The sequence below is a fragment of the Dioscorea cayenensis genome, unplaced genomic scaffold, assembly GCF_009730915.1.
Source record: "Dioscorea cayenensis subsp. rotundata cultivar TDr96_F1 unplaced genomic scaffold, TDr96_F1_v2_PseudoChromosome.rev07_lg8_w22 25.fasta BLBR01000037.1, whole genome shotgun sequence".
In the NCBI taxonomy this organism is placed as follows: Eukaryota; Viridiplantae; Streptophyta; class Magnoliopsida; order Dioscoreales; family Dioscoreaceae; genus Dioscorea; species Dioscorea cayenensis.
Window position 1 is genome coordinate 45,963 of NW_024086428.1, and position 19,540 is coordinate 65,502.

A 19,540-nucleotide genomic window follows, 5' to 3' on the forward strand; every position below is an offset into this window, starting at 1 on the left:
ACGCACTTAACTTAAGTTCATCCTCATGGTTCAGAGGGGCAACCTACATCCAATTTCTCGGAATGTTGGTAAAGGATCTCCCCTTTTAGCTCAATGATGATCTAGTACACGTGAGTAGGTCACGTCTACGTATACAACTCAAATAAGAACTAAGGATTTCTCCATATTATAGTTCTAGGCATGAAACAACATGAGCTAAACCACAAATCACACCAATGCATTCCAAATAAAAGTGAAGCATCCAAAATACATGATGAACCCCCCAAGGTTCACCTACGTCCAGTGGCCTTGGGGGTCTAGTGTGCCATCATACAAATAAATGTCTCAAACACAACAAAAAGCAAGAAGTAAATGCATAAATGACACTCCCTAGTCTCGAATGATGAAGAGGAGGGAGAATGCCCGGCTCGAATGACGCTTCTTCTAGCCCCTAAAGGTGCCGAATGCTTCTCCTCCCTTGATGATGAAGCTTCCCCTTGAAGTTCAAGCCCTTGATCTTCCCAAGCTTCAAGCCAAATCTCCCAAGAATATGATGTCTTCGTTTCTCTCCTTCCTCCCAAGTGGTGGCTGCCAAGAACCCTCCAAATCTCTCCGCAAAAGTCCTCATTTCTTTTCCCAAAAATGCCTTTTATACCCCTCATAATCAACGCCAAGATCACTCAATCCCGGGTGGAATCCCAAGCTCAATGAGGACCTCATTGAGGTGGTATACTGGCTCAATGAGGACCTCATTGAGCTTCTCATTGACACTGTTCGGGGTAAAGGAACTCCTCAAATGCACTCCAAATAGTATCCATACTTGCTCAATGAGCACCTCATTGAGCCAGTATGCCTTCAATAAATCAACTTCCTTTGTGCTACAGTGATCATCCCGGGCTCTATACCGAGCAGCATTGAGGCCGTATGCCATGATTCGATTTCTGTCTTGAAAACTCTCCATGTGCTACAGTGACAGATACAGTGATTTTACTACAGTGCCTGTGCTACAGTACCACTGCTGCAGTACTCCAACTACATTCTTTTTTGCTACATGGAATACGCTACAGTACTACGACCTGGTTTTCTTCTCTTTTTCGCCCAAATTGTATCTTCGTGCCCTCCATGGCGTTCCCGTGCCCTGTAAAGCAAATAATACATGATTAAGCACAAAACGGGCATCAATTCTTATACAAATACATGCTAGAAGTGACAAATACATGCTAGAAGTGACAAATACATATACAGAAATATGTACATTTAGACACTTATCAGGCCACATCTACAGCTGTGTACTTGATAAACAGATCGCCCACACAAGCTCTGCATCACAAGACACCATTCGAGGCCTGGTATGGGTACAAGCCAAGTATAAACCACCTAAGAGTGTTTGGGTGTGTTACATTTGCTCTCATTACTTCTCATAAGCCTCACAAGCTTAATGAGAAATCAGAAAAATGCATAATGGTTGGTTATTCATTTGAATCTAAAGCCTACTGGCTATATAATCCAATCTCCTATAAAATCATTGTAAGCAGGGACACCATCTTCCATGAAGAATCCCGGTGGAACTAGGAGGCAAGTCCTGAAGATCAACAAGTAGATCTAGTTGATGAAGGTCTGGAAGTCAGTGCACAGGTGAATGCTGAGTCACTGCGCGATATGCCCGGAGGTGCACGAAGAAACACAGAAGATGAGGCTGTCCCAGGACTTCGAGGAGCTCAAGTGGCACCTACCGATGGCTCACCAGCAAGAAGAACAAAGTTGTTAACAGATATCTATAATACTTGCACTTTTGCCATGCATGTTACTGATCCAGGTGACTTCAAGGAAGCGGAGAAGAGCAAGGCATGGAGGGAAGCAATGGATGACAAAATCAACTCAATCATCAGCAATAATAATTGGGAGCTATGTGATCTACCTGATGGGAAGAAAGCCATTGGTCTTAAATGGATTTTCAAGACCAAATTCAACTCTGAAGGGAAAATTCAGAAGCTCAAAGCAAGAGTTGTGGCCAAGGGGTACTCTCAGAGGCCAGGGATCGACTATGAAGAAGTGTTCTCGCCAGTGGCCCGGATGGAAACGATGAGAATGGTGCTGGCGCTCGCTGCTCACTCAGGCTGGGAGGTGTTCCACTTTGATGTAAAGTCGGCTTTCCTGAATGGTGACATTCAGGAGGAGGTATTTGTCACTCAACCTGATGGGTACAGTGTGAAAGGAGAAGAGCATCGAGTATACAAGTTAAGGAAAGCGCTCTATGTGTTGAAACAAGCCCCTCGGGCCTGGTACTCTAAAATTGATCACCATTTCAGGGTGAATGGCTTTGTTAGAAGTGAAAGCGAACATACACTTTATAGGAAGATTGGGATGAGTGGAGAAGCATTGCTGATTAGCCTATATGTCGATGATATTATATATACAAGCTCTTCATGCACAATGCTCAGTGAATTCCAAGAAGAAATGATGAATACCTTCAAGATGACTGACTTGGGCCTGGTTAGTCATTTCCTTGGTATTGAAGTAAGGCAATTCAAGAGTGGCATTTTTATTATTCAGAAGAATTACATTGAGGGGATATTGCATCAAATGAATATGACACATTACAAACCTACTTCAACGCCAATGGGGGTTAATGACAAACTGCAAGATGATGCTGGTGAGCTCTATCCAGATCCTGGTAATTTCAGGAGTTTAATTGGAAAGCTGATTTATGTAACACATACTCGTCCAGATATTTGTTTCGTTGTAAATTACCTATCTAGGTTCATGAATCAACCGTGCAAGAACCATCTTACTGCTGCCAAGCGAGTAGCAAGATACCTCGCAGGTACAAGAGAGCTGGGACTTTGGTACTCCCGGGAAGACAAAGGAATTCTGGAAGCGTTCTCGGACAGCCATTGGGGTGGCTCCTTAACTGACCGGAAAAGTATCTCTGGGTTACTCTTTCAGCTGGGCATGAGTACAATTGGTTGGAGCTCAAAGAAATAAGAGATTGTTGCCTTGTCAACGACTGAGGCAGAGTATGCGGCTTCAACTGCAGCAACATGCCAGATTGTATGGCTGAGAAGGATCCTGCAAGATTGCGGATGTGAAATGGAAATGCCAACCAAACTTTGGTGTGACAACCTATCCGTAATTTCAGTAGCCAAAAATCATGCGCACCATGGTCAGACTAAGCACATAGATGTGCATTTTCATTTTATTCGAGGGTTAGTCGCGGATGGTGTTATTTCGTTACATCATTGCTCCAGTCAAGACCAGTTAGATGACATCCTTACTAAACCACTGTCTGTTGAGAAACATACACTTCTGAGAGATCAACTTGGTTTGTGCATGATTCAATCACGGGGGGATGTTAGGATGTGATTGAACGCATGGCGCACCAGCTAACTGGCAGCAAGGAGCGGTGCGCAGTGTGGAGGTTGGCATGAAGGCATGGGGGTCTTACATGGTGCTGTTCACGTACACGAGTGGTGCTGCATACTGTGGAAGCGTAGCCAACTGGGGAAGTCTTTTGTAAATAGACTGCATTAATTGCAGCCATATCTCTTAATGTTAGTGCCCAACCTATGGCCATGGTGTTTAAGGTTAAGGATGGCCAATCAAAGCATGGGTGCATGTATGGGCCAATGAGAGATGTGTTTTGTGCTGGTTACTTTATCTAGTCTAGCTTATATATTTTGTAAAGAGAGCAGTATCTCATTGGTGGAATGAATATCCTTGACTAAGTCTTTATCCAACCCATGAGTGTCTAAGCTGTTCAAAAGATTATTGTCTTCTTGTTTCCTCTCTAATTGCTCACCCTCTCCCCTGGCATTCTGTCAAACACTTTCATCCAATCCTGAACACCGGAGTTTTACACCAACATTTGGACTAAGAGCAACTGCCTAGGTCATTAATCTGCATCTGTATTTCATGAAAATGTAAAATTCCCCAAAAATGAAAGTCTAGTATTGGATATTTATTTTCTTTTTGGGAATCTGTTGTGTTAGTAGTGGTCTAATGATTTGGTACTCTTGTTAACAGCTTTCTTTTATCTTGTTTAGGCATTCTGCTGGACTTGTTCCCATGGGGTCATAGAAACTTGTCAGTCAATAGTTTAAGAAAATTGAGAGGGCTTCCTAGTTTAGTAATGGTTGAATATTTTTGTTTTACTTGCTTTGATATAGTTTTATGAATAGATAACTGCTTGTATTCAAACTCATTAATGGATAAACTGTTTTTTTCCTCCTTGGAAAGATTTATGCTCATCAAGCTTTGTCATGGTTATACTTGCAGAAGTGGGCCAGTGATCATCTCTCTTTAATTTCTGAACTGGCCTTTGTAGACAAGGAATCCTCAGATGGGGGCATTTGAAACTACTGATATTGTGCCAGGCTAATCACAAAATTGAGTGAATTCTTATTGTAAGTCTGTGCAAAGAATTGAAAGAGCCAATAGTCATGAATCTCTCTCTGTTTGTTCTAAGCTGATTCTTTGATTAAATTTCTCTTTAATTTAATCTTTGGTTTCAAATATCTTTTTTTTTAACTCGGAACTCACTGAGCACTGTGGGGAGCATAGCATCCTCTAGTCAGACTGAAAGAAGCTTGAATTGTACATTTCCTCTAAGTTTGTAATATGCTTTTGCCTCCCGAAACAAACTGACCAAGAATGGAGTTCTATTATGACTTTGGCAAGGATCTGAATGTGGAATGGAGTTTTAGTCTTTTGCATAGTTGCATGCATAATAGAGTTTTAATGTTTTGATACAAGTGTTTGTATAGTAATACTACATGATTTCTGATGTATATATAGGGCATGTATATGTATTGTCAATTCAATAAAATGATTTTTGTTTACCAATTTAAGAAAAAATTTTATTGGTGCAATTCAATAAAATTTAAATAAAATTAAATTAAACTATTTTTTCATAGAATAAATAAAAACTTACCGAAAGCCGTAACAAAAACATTTTGTCAAAAATAGTGCCAAATATCGTGAAAAAATGTATAATATACAAAATTGTGCTAAGAAACCATGCCAAATACAGAATCAATAAAACTGTGCCAAAATTGTGGCAAATATGAAACCAAAGTCCGTGCCAAAAATCAATAGAAATGTTTGGTACAATAGTAAAAAACTGTGCCAAAAATAATGCCAAAATTTAGCATGGCATTAAAAAAAATGGTGTCAAAATAAATTTGTCTCCATTGCTATAATCACAATTATTTTTCTGTGCCAAATACGGTGCCAAAGTCAGTTTGACATGGTTTTTAAACTCATTTCCACACAATTCTACCGTGCCAATTTATAATTTTTATTGTAGTCGTTCCTTAATCGTAAAAATATTGTCCACGATAAATCTACCTACAAAAAAGCCAACAAACTAGCATCGACCAGATCATTCATTACATTGATGTTGAAAGATAAGATCTTTCTCACAAAGTCATTCATACTTAAACTTATGGCTACACCAAACATGTAAGAGTATATTTCCGAGAATATACTATTGTTAACAAAGTTTTATAGCTTGAAATGATCGAGTGCGGACTTCCCGTCAAGGCCTTTAGAATAGTAGTATTTGTTGAACTCATCTATGACAACTTCTCTGTAGATAGGTGCACTTCCATTAGCAAGTAACTCCATGATAGGACCATAAGCCATTGAGGAAGGGCTATACTGAGTAACTAAGAAGCATGCTACTGAAAGTCTTGGACCTTCCTTGCTTGCAAGCACTCTATGCTCAACACTCTTCAACTTGTCATTTGAGATAAGCTACACATCAAACAAAAAAGACATAAACATTGCAAAGTCATTAAGATCAAATTTTATTATAACCTACATAATTAGGTATATTTATTAGATGCAAACATAACAAAGTTATGTGTGTAACCATTGTATCATTTTGGTTTGACTAACTTGAAAAGCTAGAGCTGGAAACTAAGTAAAGCTCATACTTTAGATATCCATATATTAAATGGATTTGCAATTATTATTTAGCTCTAATTAATACATGTATAAGTGCAAGAGATTGGTGATTTGTTACAGATGAAGGAAGAGAAAACCATTCAACAATTGGTTATGCTGATTACCGAGCATGTAGAAAGACAAATCATATTACTTGTTATACCAAATTAGAAGGATATCAAGCCCATAACTTAGTGAACTCTAATGCATAAACTTTGTATATGTTTGTACCTGCAAGAGATCAGCTATGTTGATGATCAGGCATCCAGGAGAGGGAGGAACATCAACCCATTTATTCTTATAAAGTATTTGCAAGCCACCAATTGTTTTATCATGCAAAAGAATTGTAAGGAAGCCCCGATCAGAGTGTTTACTGGTTCCAAGTGCGAGGTGGGGCTCTGGACAGGGTGGATAGTAATGGCAAGCAATACCAATTCCCTTTCCGCATTCCATCTCTTTCAAATAATCAGGCTTCAGTCCAAGAGCCTCTGATATCAGCTCAAGTAGCACCTCTCCCAGTTTTTTCATGTGAAATGAATACTCAAATACTATTTCCCTTCATATTCAAATCACAGCAATATTTGTTACAACAATAATTTTATATTCAAATCCATATTTACTGAATTTAAATACTATTGCTCACCGGAAAGCATGCGGTACCTCTTCCTTTTCAGGAGGATCAGGAGCCATATTCAGAAACAAACTATCACGCCAATTTGCTGCTGGGGAATTGTAAAGATCGAAGTTGCAATTGTAGACCACCTTTCGTTTGTAATCTCTAGTGTAGTATTTTTTCTTCACCTCTTCATCATCCTCCATGAACCTCTTTATTGCGTCAAGCATCTCATCCATCGCCTTGTTAGGCACTCCATGGTTAACCACTTTGAAAAAGCCAATTGTCTCCGAAGCCTCTTTTACCTTCTCGACTATTTCTTTTTTTCTCATATTAACATCTTTCATGTCAATAACTGGAATCTGCAACTCAGTTGTAGGGGAAGTGGAAATTTTTTCAGTTGGATGAATGAAGAACCGGGGAACTTCAGTGATGCCAGCATCGACGAGGCCTTTGACTCCGGCTTTCGCCTCATCAAAATCCTTGATCTCACTTAATCGATCATAGATGGTTGTCGACATGGATAAGTGAGTAGTGTCTGCAATGGCGGTGCTTGCTTAACTGCTTGTGCTTTGGAGAGATGAACTAATAAAAATTTTTGAAGACAACGTTTGTGGTCACCATTTGTTGTTCTTTATTGACTATGTGAAACCTGAACTAATTAACATTCCACGCATCTTCTTAGAGGGGTGTGGCAAAGTCCCTGCCACTCGAGGTCCCCAACCAAGCCACTAGAGGTCCCAAACGTCAAAGAGTGTCACCTGTATTATTAATTATTTATTTATTTATTTTTACAAATTGGACAAGTCACTGCTGTCACATATGTGCTTGCACAGTAACTGTCCTGGAGAACTTGGCTCTTCCACAGAAAAAAAAGCTCAACCACCACATGCTTTCACTCTTAAACTTGTGTTTCACTCAAATAAAAAGAACCGAAAACTGTTAAGGAAAAAAAGTCTTTGGTAATGCTATCTCCTTCATTTATTTATTATTTGTCTATTTATTTTATTGGCCTGGTCATCAAAGACGAAAATAACAATAACTTTTCCTTGCAATATTTATGATTTTTATTTTCTTAAGATTCAAACCAGGTGAAGGTGGACAATTTACCCATGTATGCGGCGAGAGGGCTAATCGTGTTCTGGTGTTAGGATTGGGTGTGATCTCACTGCTTACTAGGGATGAGTGAGTCACAGCGGATGCTTGGAGATCATGCCTTAACTCACCCCAGTGTGGCAAAGTGCATTTTCTCTTAGCATCTTAGTGTTGATAGTTGACAACAGGTTCCTTCTCCAAATGAAGCATTTACATTTATTATTATTTTATAAAAAAATAAAAATTTTGCTTGCATACCCATGCAAAACCATGAAATAGCTTAAATAATCCCATAAAAGTATTATTTGCTTGCATACTTCCATAAAACTAATTTTTTTACTTATATATCCCTATCATTAGTTACCATTAGCCACCGTTAGGGTTTATGGAATTAACCATAATTCCTACTTAACCTAATTTAACAAAATTACCCAATTACCTTAACATCATCCAACCTAAGCCATCTAAGAAAAATTCTCAAACTTCGCAACCATTTAGTCGTCATCTTTTGAGATTCCCTTCTCACCAATCTCTTCAAGCCACGCCATCTCACTCACCGGCTCTTTCAAATTGGCGTCAGAGACGTCTACGCCTTCCCTAGAGGTTTCAACCTAACCCTACTAGACCATCTCAACGCCGACTACGCCTTGCGCTGTGGCATCTGCGCATGTGCCATTACCTTCATCGTCAAAGGTCTCAGCGTGATCAATCACCGGAGCTTACTTGGAGAACCTCCCAATTTTAAAGAATTTTATGGGGAACTTGTTTGTTCAAAAAATTTGATGTCCTTTAGAGAACTTGATGGTAAAAAACTTGATATTTGATGGATGTTTAAAAAAAATGATTGGACTTCTTTCTTATAAATTTCATATGTGATTATATTTTGAGTAGGTGTATGAAATCATTTGTTATATATTGTTACATGTCGTAAGTTTTACCTATTTTAAGGTTGTGTTTGTAAAGAGCATGTGATAATGTAAAATTTTTTAGAGATGTTTGTAAAAACCTTAAAAATATGAATTTACTCACAAATTCATGATTTTTAATAATTTTAAAAAATAATTAAAGCGTATATAAAAAAATTACATTGGTTATCTATAATTTAAATAATTTAAAGTCTATAAAATATAATAAAAAAATTGATGGGTATATTAACAAACCCATAATGGTCATTTGTTGAATAAAATGAGTAATGTCTACAAAATAAGAAAAAAATTTAGAGGGATATATAAGCAAACCCATTTTGGTAATTTACCCTTATTTCATCCATTGATTTAACACCATTAAGAGTCAACTTAACATAGTGGCATATAAGCAAATATAATTGATTTGTAGGGGTATATAAGTAAATATCATTTTTTTTATTAGGGTATTTAAGCAAAGTCATGATTTTACAGGGGTATGCAAGTAAAAATCCCAAAAAAATAAACCAAAAACAAATTTATTTTAAATTTTATATATAATATTTATTTATTTATTTATTTTTAAAATTTAATAGAATATATAGAATATTTTAAAAAAATAAGTTGAAAAATTAAACTGATGAAATGGTCAAAATCAATGAAGTTATTTAAAACGTTGAATTTATTTATCATAAAACAAAAAAATATGTAGTTGAAATTTTAAACTAAAATTGAATTCATGGATCGCTATGAGAATTTGGAATTACGTGGCCCATTTGTTTAGGGCCTCTGAAACAAGTGCATGTGGAGCTCTTGGGATTCCATAGATTAGGGGCACTTGGGATCTACTAGTTAGGGCCTTGTTTTGGAATGTAAGGCTCGAAAAGAATGTATGTATTTTCCATGATGAACAACTTCATGTACTTCCGTTATCTTCAAAATTATGCACATGTTCTTGTTGTGGATTAATGCAACTCCAAAAGCTAAATAAGCCAAATTGGAAGTCTTGGTGATGATTGCAAGCCTAGTGTATAGTTCCTGGATCACATCACTGATACATACGATACTAAAGATTTGACAAGCAAATAGGGGGCTAGCTAGCTGACTCTCTATTGATCTCTTCCTCTCTTGTCCTCCTCTTGCTCTTTTGTCCCATATTATACTCCATGTTATGGTTGCGACTCTTTTGTTTCGCGTTCACCTTCTAGTAGACTTTGGCTTATCTATTTGTTTAACTGGAGTCTTTTTTTTCCCCTGTTCTCTCTCTCTTTGTATCATTTCCTTTTTATTTAAAAAGAATTTGGTTTATCCCTTTTTCAAAAAAAAAAAGTACTAATTAAATTTAAATATTTTAATAATGAAATGAACAAAATTGATATCTTAAAAAAAAAGATTAATTAATTTTTCTTAAAAAAAGAAATTTTTCATGTGTTGTCTAAAGTTCACCATGGGTCTATTTGATTGTTTTCATTTTTTTTTTCTTGACAAATACGATTAGTGAAGTATAGGTAGAGGTGTACGTATGGGTAGAATATTAATTGTCCAAAAAGTGTATAAAAAGTTTCATCCAACAAAATAATTACTCCAATAAAAAATAGTGTAATTATATAACGATAATTTACAATATATATATATATATATATATAAAAGACATAAACCACAGTTTCGACTACAACTATTGCCAATGTGGGATGCGGCAAGTATGTGACTAAAAAAAGTAACTTCAATTGACTAGATAACCAAACTATCGTTCATCCAATCTAACATACATATATATTATTATATTATAACAATTGACATATATTTGCCCTGCCACATCTTTAACTTAAAACTTTTCTTTAAATTACTAAAATTCTTTATAAATTTTATAACAATTTTTATTAAAATTTTAAATTTCAGTAATTGTTTAAACTAATAAAACTTTTTTATTACTAAAATTCTTTATAAATTTAATAATTTTTTTATATTTTCGTATGATTTTTTTTTCAAACCACTAAATTATTAATAACTTATATAATAATTTTGTAAACTAATAAAAAAAAAATTTATTACTAAAATTCTTTATAAATTCAATAACTTTTATTTTATTTTGTATGACTTTTTATTTTGAAATCACTAAAATTCATTATATCTTTTATAACATTGTTTAAATTTTTTTACAACTTTTATAAAAATTTTAAAATTTCAAATTTAATAACATTTTAAATTTTTTAAAAAAATTGTACTATTTATAAAAAAATAATAATAAATGGAATTTATAAAGCTTGAAAGTCAATGGATTGGAACCATACATATACATAAAATATAAAGAGAGTATTATTAACTATTATTTAAATATAGAAAACACCATGCATAAAAGATTTTATGATTACCGGAGGGTAGCCTGGGAGGCATTGGGGGCTTTAGCCCCCTCATCCCCCTTAGTTCTACCCATGCTTTCAGGGATCATCCATCAAGGCCGCCTTGTTAGACTAGGGAATCATAGATGATCACTCGGTTTCTCGATTCCTCTGTAGAAGGGGCATCCCAATGTAGTATTAGAGAAGCAACAAAAAATCAAAGCTGACTTTGATTGTTGTCATCGCATCCTTTGGTTTGAGTCGCTTTGCATTCTAAGTAGCAGGAGACCAAAAAAAGAGTGCATGATTCAAACTAGTTAACAGGAGAAGCTGATTAAATATGTTGTTGTTCATTTCTAACCAAATATTCCAAAAGATTTCTTGAGGATTAGCTCGCCCTCTTACTTTATATTGTTTAATTTGCTCCTACCTTGTGATGGAATTTTGTGCATGTTTTTAATAGAATCATGGTTTATCACTTCATTAAAAAAAAACACAGTTCACTTGGCTTTTCCCTCTTCAATGTTAATGGTAAATATTTTGAATTAAAAAAATAAGCATAACAATATTAATAACATCCTCCATGAGCAAAAAAAAACATAATAATTAAGATGTATTCCATACATGGAATTGGGTAGTCTACCTCGCTCTATTTTTGGTTCATAACAATAAGCTAGGGCCAATCTTAATAAAAATGGGGCCTAGCAAAATCATGACGAAAATTATTTTAAATTTTTATTAAATAATAAATTATATAATAAAAAAAGAAAGTATATAGATCAAAATTAATAATTGCAAAACATAACCTATCAAAATTTACAAAAAAAAAAATATGTAGAATTGAGACCTTTCTTTAATTTTAATCTATTTTTTTTAAAATCAATGTGCTTGCGTACAACAGAAAACTCAATTAAATTTCAGTTTTTTTTACTTTTGAAATGCAAAATTATTGTAAAAATTTCTAATATTCAAGCTGAGATATCAAATTTTTCTTACTTGAAATAATGGCCAATCTATTTTATCATTCTTGTGACATAGTTAATCATAAAAATGATTTTATTAATTTAAATTTTCAAAAACTCCTTTCTATTGAAGCAACTATAGTAGATATAGTTTGTAATATTCTATTACAATTGATGAAAGATGTTGATCGAGATGGATAGTAATTAAAAAAAATATATAAAGTAATATGAGAATATTGCAAAAAGAGAAGGAATAATTTTTTTTTTTTGTTAAGGAAAAAAGATTGTAACGTTACAATTGTAAGGTTACAATAAACTTCATTTACTAGTGGATATTTAATGTTATCATAAATTAATTAAACAAGTTAATTTTTATATTTTAAAAAAAAGGGTTAAGAATATGTTTTTGTAGATAAACTAATAGTTAACAAAATTTTTAAATATAAATTTTTAAGAATACTGGGGCTTTAGGCACAAGTATTAGTTGCCTATATCGAACGAGCCTCGAAATAAACTAGAAAGTAAAAAATTAGACTTCCAAAAACCCTATATATATTGCTTTTATTTTTGGCCATCTAAAAAGCCCTGCAATGGGACTTATTTTAAAAATGAATTAAAACATCAAAGTCACAATTTTGCCAACATGGTGTTATTGATCAGGCATTGCTCTCTTCTTTCTCACTGTTCCTTGCAGTGGTGACAGTCTCCTCAAGTACTCTTCTCCCTATCTCTTAAGTGGTGTTCTCCCCCTCTCTCTCTCTCTCTCTCTCTCTCTCATATCTTTAAGGACTCCCTCCTTTTTCGGGGATCCATCATTCATCGACAGGGCCGAGCTACATTGGGTTTTGTGGGGGATGAAATGACCCTACAAAAATTTTAGAAATATTTAAAATATTATATATAAATATATCAATTATTTTGGGAAAATTTGTAAATTGACCCATAAGATTAGAATACTAGGGGCCAATTATGGGTTATCATATAAAAATTAAAATTAAAAAGGTCCATAGTTTTTTAACAACTTTGGAAAATATAAAACTAAAACCATCTTTTTATCGTTATCATTATCAATATTTTCCAACTGCTCGCCTATCATTTTGCCTAATTTTTTTAATTTAAAAATTAAACTCTTAATCATGATAGGGTTTTTTTCCACCGTCTAAGCTACATTAAATAGTTTGATTAAGTTCTAATATAAGTTTCAATTTTTAGTCTTTTGAATTAATTTTTTAAACAAAATTTCTTGGTTTTTTATTGGGTTAAATTTTCAGGAGGTCACCCAACTTTACTTGGTTTTCAATTCGGTCACCCAAGTTCAAAACGCATAAAAACGATCACCCAACTATGATTTCCTTTCACCGGTCAGTCACCCCGACCAATTCCAGCCCTCATAAACCCACGTGGCAGCTGAACGGCTCTCATGCCAGGGTTGGCTCGACTCATAATCCCCGATGTGGCATGTCCACGTCCCTGTTTTGTGATCCCCGTCAGCAGCAACCGGCCACATCATCTTCACCTTCATCCTCGTCTTCATCTTCATCTTTCATCCTTCGTCACAAAGAACCGAATGTTTGAGAGAGAGAGAAGGGAAAGAGATGGAAGCTCTGTCGTCCATGCAGGAAGGAAAGTAAATGGCAGATGCATCATGCGAGTGTGAAGGAAAGGAAAGAGCTTCAGTCAAAAAGCTTCGATTAGGGTTTACTTTCAAATTGAAGTTTTTGTTATAGTTGTGTTGATGAATGGGGACATTGTTTCCCTTGATTACATTGAAGTTTGTATGTTTTATTGGATTTTGGTTTTCCCGGTACTGGTAAGTCAAAGAAATTCAAATATTGATAATTTCTTTTGATCATAAATTCATTGGATATAATTTGTTAGCTTAATTTGTTTGACTTTTGTGTGAACATAAGCTATAAACAATAATAAAATGTACAGACACTCAGTTGAAGTGGACAAGTAAAACAAATGTTGACAATTCACAGTTCTAAAAGAAGTTTAAATGGTCAAAAGATTAGATCACAAATTCAAATATGCAGACATTCAGTTAAGAAAAAAAGAATACTAAAACCAAAAAAAGGCTTGAGTTTAAATGTCACACAAATTAAGATCCGCAGACATTTAGTTCAGAGAAAGTTTTAATGGTCACACAAAAACCAGATCACTGCAGTATTCGCCTGTAAATACATCGAAACAAAAAGCAATGCATCAACTTGTCACACAAATTCGGATATGCGAGATATCTCGAGTTTTAGGAGGAAAAAAATATTGGCTTAAGTTTAAATGGTCACACAAATCCAGATTTGCGGTAATCAGCCTCGTAAAGAATACTCGAAAAACAATGCATCACCTTGTCACACAACTTCAGATCTGCAGACATTTAGTTCAGAAAAAAATACTAAAACCAAGAAAAGGCTTGGGCTTAAATGGTCACACAAATTCAGATATGCAGGTATTTAGCTCAGAAAAAAAAATACAGAAACCAAAAAAACCAATGAATTCAATTTCTCACACAAATTCAGATCTGCAGGTATTCAAACTCGTAAAAACTACAGAAACCAAAAAAAGCAATGAATTCAATTTCTCACACAAATTCAGATCCGCAGTATTCACATGTAGAAAAAAATACGAAACCAATAAAAAGCAATGAATTCAATTTCTCACACAAATTCAGATCTGCAGATATTCAATCCTAAAAAAAATATTGAAACCAAGAAAAGCTTTGAGTGTAAATAGTCACACACATTCAGATCTGCAGATTTACAAAATAAAACACTTACTCCAGTACGCTGCAAACTACAACAAGCTGCAGATTTACAAAATAAGATTTACAAAATTCAAATCTGCAGATTTACAAAATAAGACACTGAAACAAAAAATTCACTTTAGATTAACTGAAGATGTCAATTACATGGAAATGATTGTAAACATTAATTATAAGCCCAAAAAGTGTAATTGAACTTAATTTCATCACAAGAGTCAAAAGGTACATGCCCTTACAGATATTGCGTAACACTAATTTCAATGTCCACTAGATGTTCCCGGGGTACCCATGCCTTTTTCCTTCTTGTAAGAGTTCCTTCTTTACTCAGCGATCGATGCCTTTTATCTTTATATTGAGTCTTGGCAATATTTGTGGCAAAGATCAAAACCCTTACCTCCCCATGCAGGCAATTTCTGCATCTTCATCCCAGATTGAGTACCAGTTTGTGTTGTAGGAAAACCCTGCTGAGGTGGATTGATCACCTGTCATTGACAGAACAAGTAACCCAAGGTTCAGACAATGATTTACCAATATATATATAGTTATATTAAAAAGCTATAATTTAATTTTACCTGTGAAGAAGGGTCTACACTGGGTTGTGTCTGTGTTGTAGCTCAGCGATCGGGCTCGGGTCCATACATAGCATCAACCTAATTTCAAGAAGAGTTAATAATGAAATTCAAATATGAAACTAGACCAATACAAAAATAAGCAGAAAAATTTGTCCCTACCAAAGGCAAAAATGCTCCCTCCGTGATATGTGGATCAATGTCATCCATTGGGTTATGTTGTCCTGCTTCACTTGAGGGTTCACCCTATTATAAACAGTCAATCCATAAGGACACAAGCATCAAATTTAAAATATAACACTTAATACAAAACAATTACCTGTGGTCGTTGATGGTGCCTTTTATTGTGGCCTGGAGCACCGCATATACTACACTTCATGGTGACCCCCTGCCTTCTTGACTCGCCATTTGTAAAGCCTCTTTCATCCTCACCAATTTCCCTTCTCCCAGCAAAGTGTCTTCCCTACCCTTTCTCCCCGGTGATTGGCTCGTGTGGAATCATGGGCCCTTGTTGACTTTTAGGCCATGAGTCCCTGTCTTGTGTGGGGTTTAATGTGTGTCTATATGTCTCCAAGAAGGTACTGATTTTGTAGCAATCATCTAAAAAAATTTTTCTCGGCTTGTCTTTATTGTGGTAAATGACCTGAAATGGCATGATCGCAGGAATTCTCGTCAGTTGCCATTTCCCTACAGTGCAAGTACCCTCATTTTTTGTTAATCACAAATTGGCCATCGTGCCCAACCACTTGATATTGATCACCACCTGCACTAAATTGAATTGTATAACCAACTAAGTTGCTTGTTTTTCCAGCTTTTTTTAAGTATCCTAGGGCGTTGAACTGTGGTGCATTTTTCATGGCATCCCTTCTCTCTCGAATCCTAACCATCAACTTTGTCCCGATCATCTCATTCATTGTTACAATGCCTTTTTATCCTAGCTTCAAGGATGTGGCTATCAAGCACTCACAAAGGTTATTAAGCAATATATCACACTTGAATCTAGTTTGGAAGTAGGCCCTACTCCGCTGGTGTGGGTCTATCTTCTTCATGTACTCATGGGCACCTGCGGACATCACATTCAACATGTCCATTGCTCTTTCATAGGTAGGTAGGTATGTAGATTTGGCACAATTCCACAATTGATCTTTTAGTGCTTTCCCTCTATAATTTTTTTTGAAATTAGTGTGGATATGCCTAACACAATACCTATGTTCACCGTGAGGAAACAACTCTTCTAATGCAGTGTATTAAACCCCTAAGTTTGTAAATTTAATATACACACAACCACCACAGCTCAAAAACAAAGAAAAAGAAACAAGGGCAAGCAAAATGTCAAAGATATAACCAAAGAAGCAATCATATATGTTATGAAATATATCAAGCAGATAGAAACTTAACAGGACATATTAGTTGTATAGAACCAATTCCATTATAGAAACAAGGGAAATAAAAATGTCGGGACATATTAGGAAATTAACAGGACATATTAGGAAATACATCAAGCAAGATAGAAACATATAAAAACCACAAATTTGGAGAACTTATTAGTTAAGCATGGCAAATTTATTATACATATATCAAGCAGTATAGAAACTTAACATGACATATTAGTTGTATAGAACCAATTCCATTATAGAAACAAGCGAAATAAAATGTCAGGACATATTAGGAAATTAACAGGACATATTAGGAAATACATCAAGCAGTATAGAAACATATAAAAAAAAACACAGATTTGGAGGACATATTAGTTAAGCATGGCAAACTTATTATACATATATCAAGCAGTATAGAAACATGTAAAGTAAACCAATTCTAGAGTCCACTCATGCTAATAAAGATGAGAAGAAAATTACCTTCTGTCTATCACTCATAAATGCCCAGTGATAGCTATCTGTGATCTTCAAGTCTTCTGCCAGTAGCTCCAAGAACCACTTCCAATTCTCCTTATTCTCTTTGCTTACTGTAGCCCATGCAACAGGATAGATGCAGTCATTTGCATCTATCCCTACAGCTGCTAACAACTGCCCCCCATATAGGCCTTTTAAAAAACATCCATCCAGTGATAGAATTTGTCTACATCCTGCTAAGAAACCCTCTCTCAAAGGTGTTAGACAAACATACATGCACTCAAAAACACCTTGGTTACACCTGAATTTAATGCATGAACCCGGGTGAGTCCTCAATAGCTCCAATCTGTAGTCATAAAGTCTTTCGAGCTGAGTTTTTTCATCACCATCTATGATCCTAGTTTGAATGTAGGAAAAAAAATTGAAGCAGATAAATTAACTTACAGATAAGAGATAGCAAACTATAAATTAAATAAGACTTAAGCATTAAATTTACCCTCGAGTGCAAGGCACTTGGCCCTCAGTATGCTTTCAACCCACTCGATATCCACTTTTGGTTAATTTTCACACTGGACAATCCCAGCCTAATTTCCATGAAGGATCTCGCTCGAAATTGCTCAAGATAGGCTTTGCTATCCACTCGTGATTTACATGCCTCATTATCGTGATCTCGTGCACATTCATGCTCTAATTTCCCCCGCCTTTAATCTGCGACCGTGGTCGCCATCTTTGACCATAGGTGATGCCCATAGGTAAAAAGGGCATCCTTTCTTGCAAAAAGGCTTTTGCACCTTTTTTGGGAATTAGGTCTAAAAATTCATTACATATCTCGTTTTAATCCCATAAGCCTTCACCGCATCCTTGAATTGTTTAAAACTCCTAAATTTCATTCCAATTCTAAATTGAGGATTGTTCATATCAACCTCTTCATTAAATTCTGAATATTTGGGCTTCTTACTAATTATCTCCTCTTCATCTGTTGATGACGCTGAATTCAACTCTTCACTACCCGCATAGTTTGAGTCAACATCATCTTCACCGCTAGATTTGGAGGTTCTCCATGAGTAATCACCATGGTCCCTGTGTTTATGGCTAGTAGCCCCTACTTCTTGCTCGTAAACATCACTAAAACTGTAATCAGAATCATGAAAGTCATCTTCCTCAACATCCTTATTCTTACCATCTCCTTTAATTAATTCCTCCTCCAAGTCTCTATCTTCTTCACTAGATCCTCCTTCCACTTCTTCTAAAATTGATTGTCCACTTCTTGCAAGCTTTTACACAAACCCGAACCTCCCTCACATTACCTCATCGCCATAGCCATGGCTAGTGCATCCATGTCAAGCGCATATCTCCCTTAAACCCCCTGCTTTTCACTGCCTACATCCAGCCACCATACAGTGCACCCTTCAACATCTAATTGAAACTCCCTGGCCATAGCTAGCAACTCCAGCCTAGATATTTGATCTCCACAGCAAAAGTCTATAAACCCAAACTCAATCCCTCTATACCCCCAACCATGTAGTGCATCCTTATACTAAACAACTCAGTCGTGGGTACTCGAAAATAAAAAGAAAATATACACGCTTAATTCATTGTTTTTATCTCATTGCTTATAACAATGTACATATCACTACATAATGCAACCATCACATAGGTAATGACAAGTCCTTTTGAACCAATTCTTTACAAGTTTATATCAAAAATTGTGTCAAGGAAAAATAACACAAACCAAAAATAAAGTTATATGGAGGCAAATAACACAAACCAGACTTTTCCAATGTAATTGTGTTGAGGGAAAGTTAACAAACCATAATTAAATTTACCCAATTCTACCACACCCTTATTTAGAAATATGGAATTTGTGGCAAGGAAAGCACATTCCCGAAAATTTTAACTCAAACCAGAACATAGCACCACATGAATTGTGTTGATGGAAAGCACATCCATAGTATAAACCAAACAAAAACCCATTTGACAAAAAAATTCTACAACCTGCTTTGAGATCAAATAACATCACATTAAAAATGTACTAATAAATTGAGCCATCAAGCTAGGGAACCACATTCAACATAAAAAAAGCAAGGACATCTAATATAAAAAAACCAAAAATCCACTTCATAGCAACACTTCTACAACTAATGGCTAGGGCCACATTCAACAAAGAAAATTTAGGACATCCAGATTATAAAAAAACCCACTTAATGAGAATACTTCTATATTCAATGCCTAGAGACCACATTCAACACAAAATTTAGTACATACAGAGTAAAAACAAAACCCAAAAACCCATTTAACAAAGAACACTTCTACAACTAACAGCTAGGGACCACATTCAACATAAAAACCCAAGACATCCAAGGAAAAAAAAAACCCAAAACACCCACTCAATAACAAAACTTATGCAACTACTAGCTAGGGACCACAACAACAAAAAGAAAAAAATTAAGGTACTCGGTGGACCCTCGGCATTGTGAACACATACCCTGACTTTCACTTGTAAACCATAACCTTATTTTGCTTC

The 19,540-nt window shown here is 35.4% G+C and overlaps 1 protein-coding gene across 1 annotated transcript; it reads right to left on the bottom strand.

Moving 5' to 3' along the window:
- Nucleotides 1-5,345: 5,345 nt before the first annotated feature.
- LOC120253313 (1-aminocyclopropane-1-carboxylate oxidase homolog 6-like) lies at nucleotides 5,346-7,143 on the bottom strand. Its single transcript, XM_039261658.1, has 3 exons — nucleotides 6,569-7,143; nucleotides 6,157-6,481; nucleotides 5,346-5,733 (listed from the first exon to the last, which is right to left on the bottom strand). Exons 1-3 carry the CDS (start codon nucleotides 7,057-7,059, stop codon nucleotides 5,482-5,484), a joined length of 1,068 nt encoding a protein of 355 aa, XP_039117592.1. The 5' UTR covers nucleotides 7,060-7,143; the 3' UTR covers nucleotides 5,346-5,481.
- Between the last annotated feature and the right edge of the window lie 12,397 nt (nucleotides 7,144-19,540).

Coding starts and splice junctions, on each gene's coding strand:
- LOC120253313 (XM_039261658.1), bottom strand. CDS start 7,059: ATGTCGACAACCATCTATGATCGATTAAGTGAGATCAAGGATTTTGAT. Junction 6,482..6,568: donor GAGGTACCGCATGCTTTCCG/GTGAGCAATAGT, acceptor TTGAATATGAAG/GGAAATAGTATTTGAGTATT. Junction 5,734..6,156: donor ACATAGCTGATCTCTTGCAG/GTACAAACATAT, acceptor TTTGATGTGTAG/CTTATCTCAAATGACAAGTT.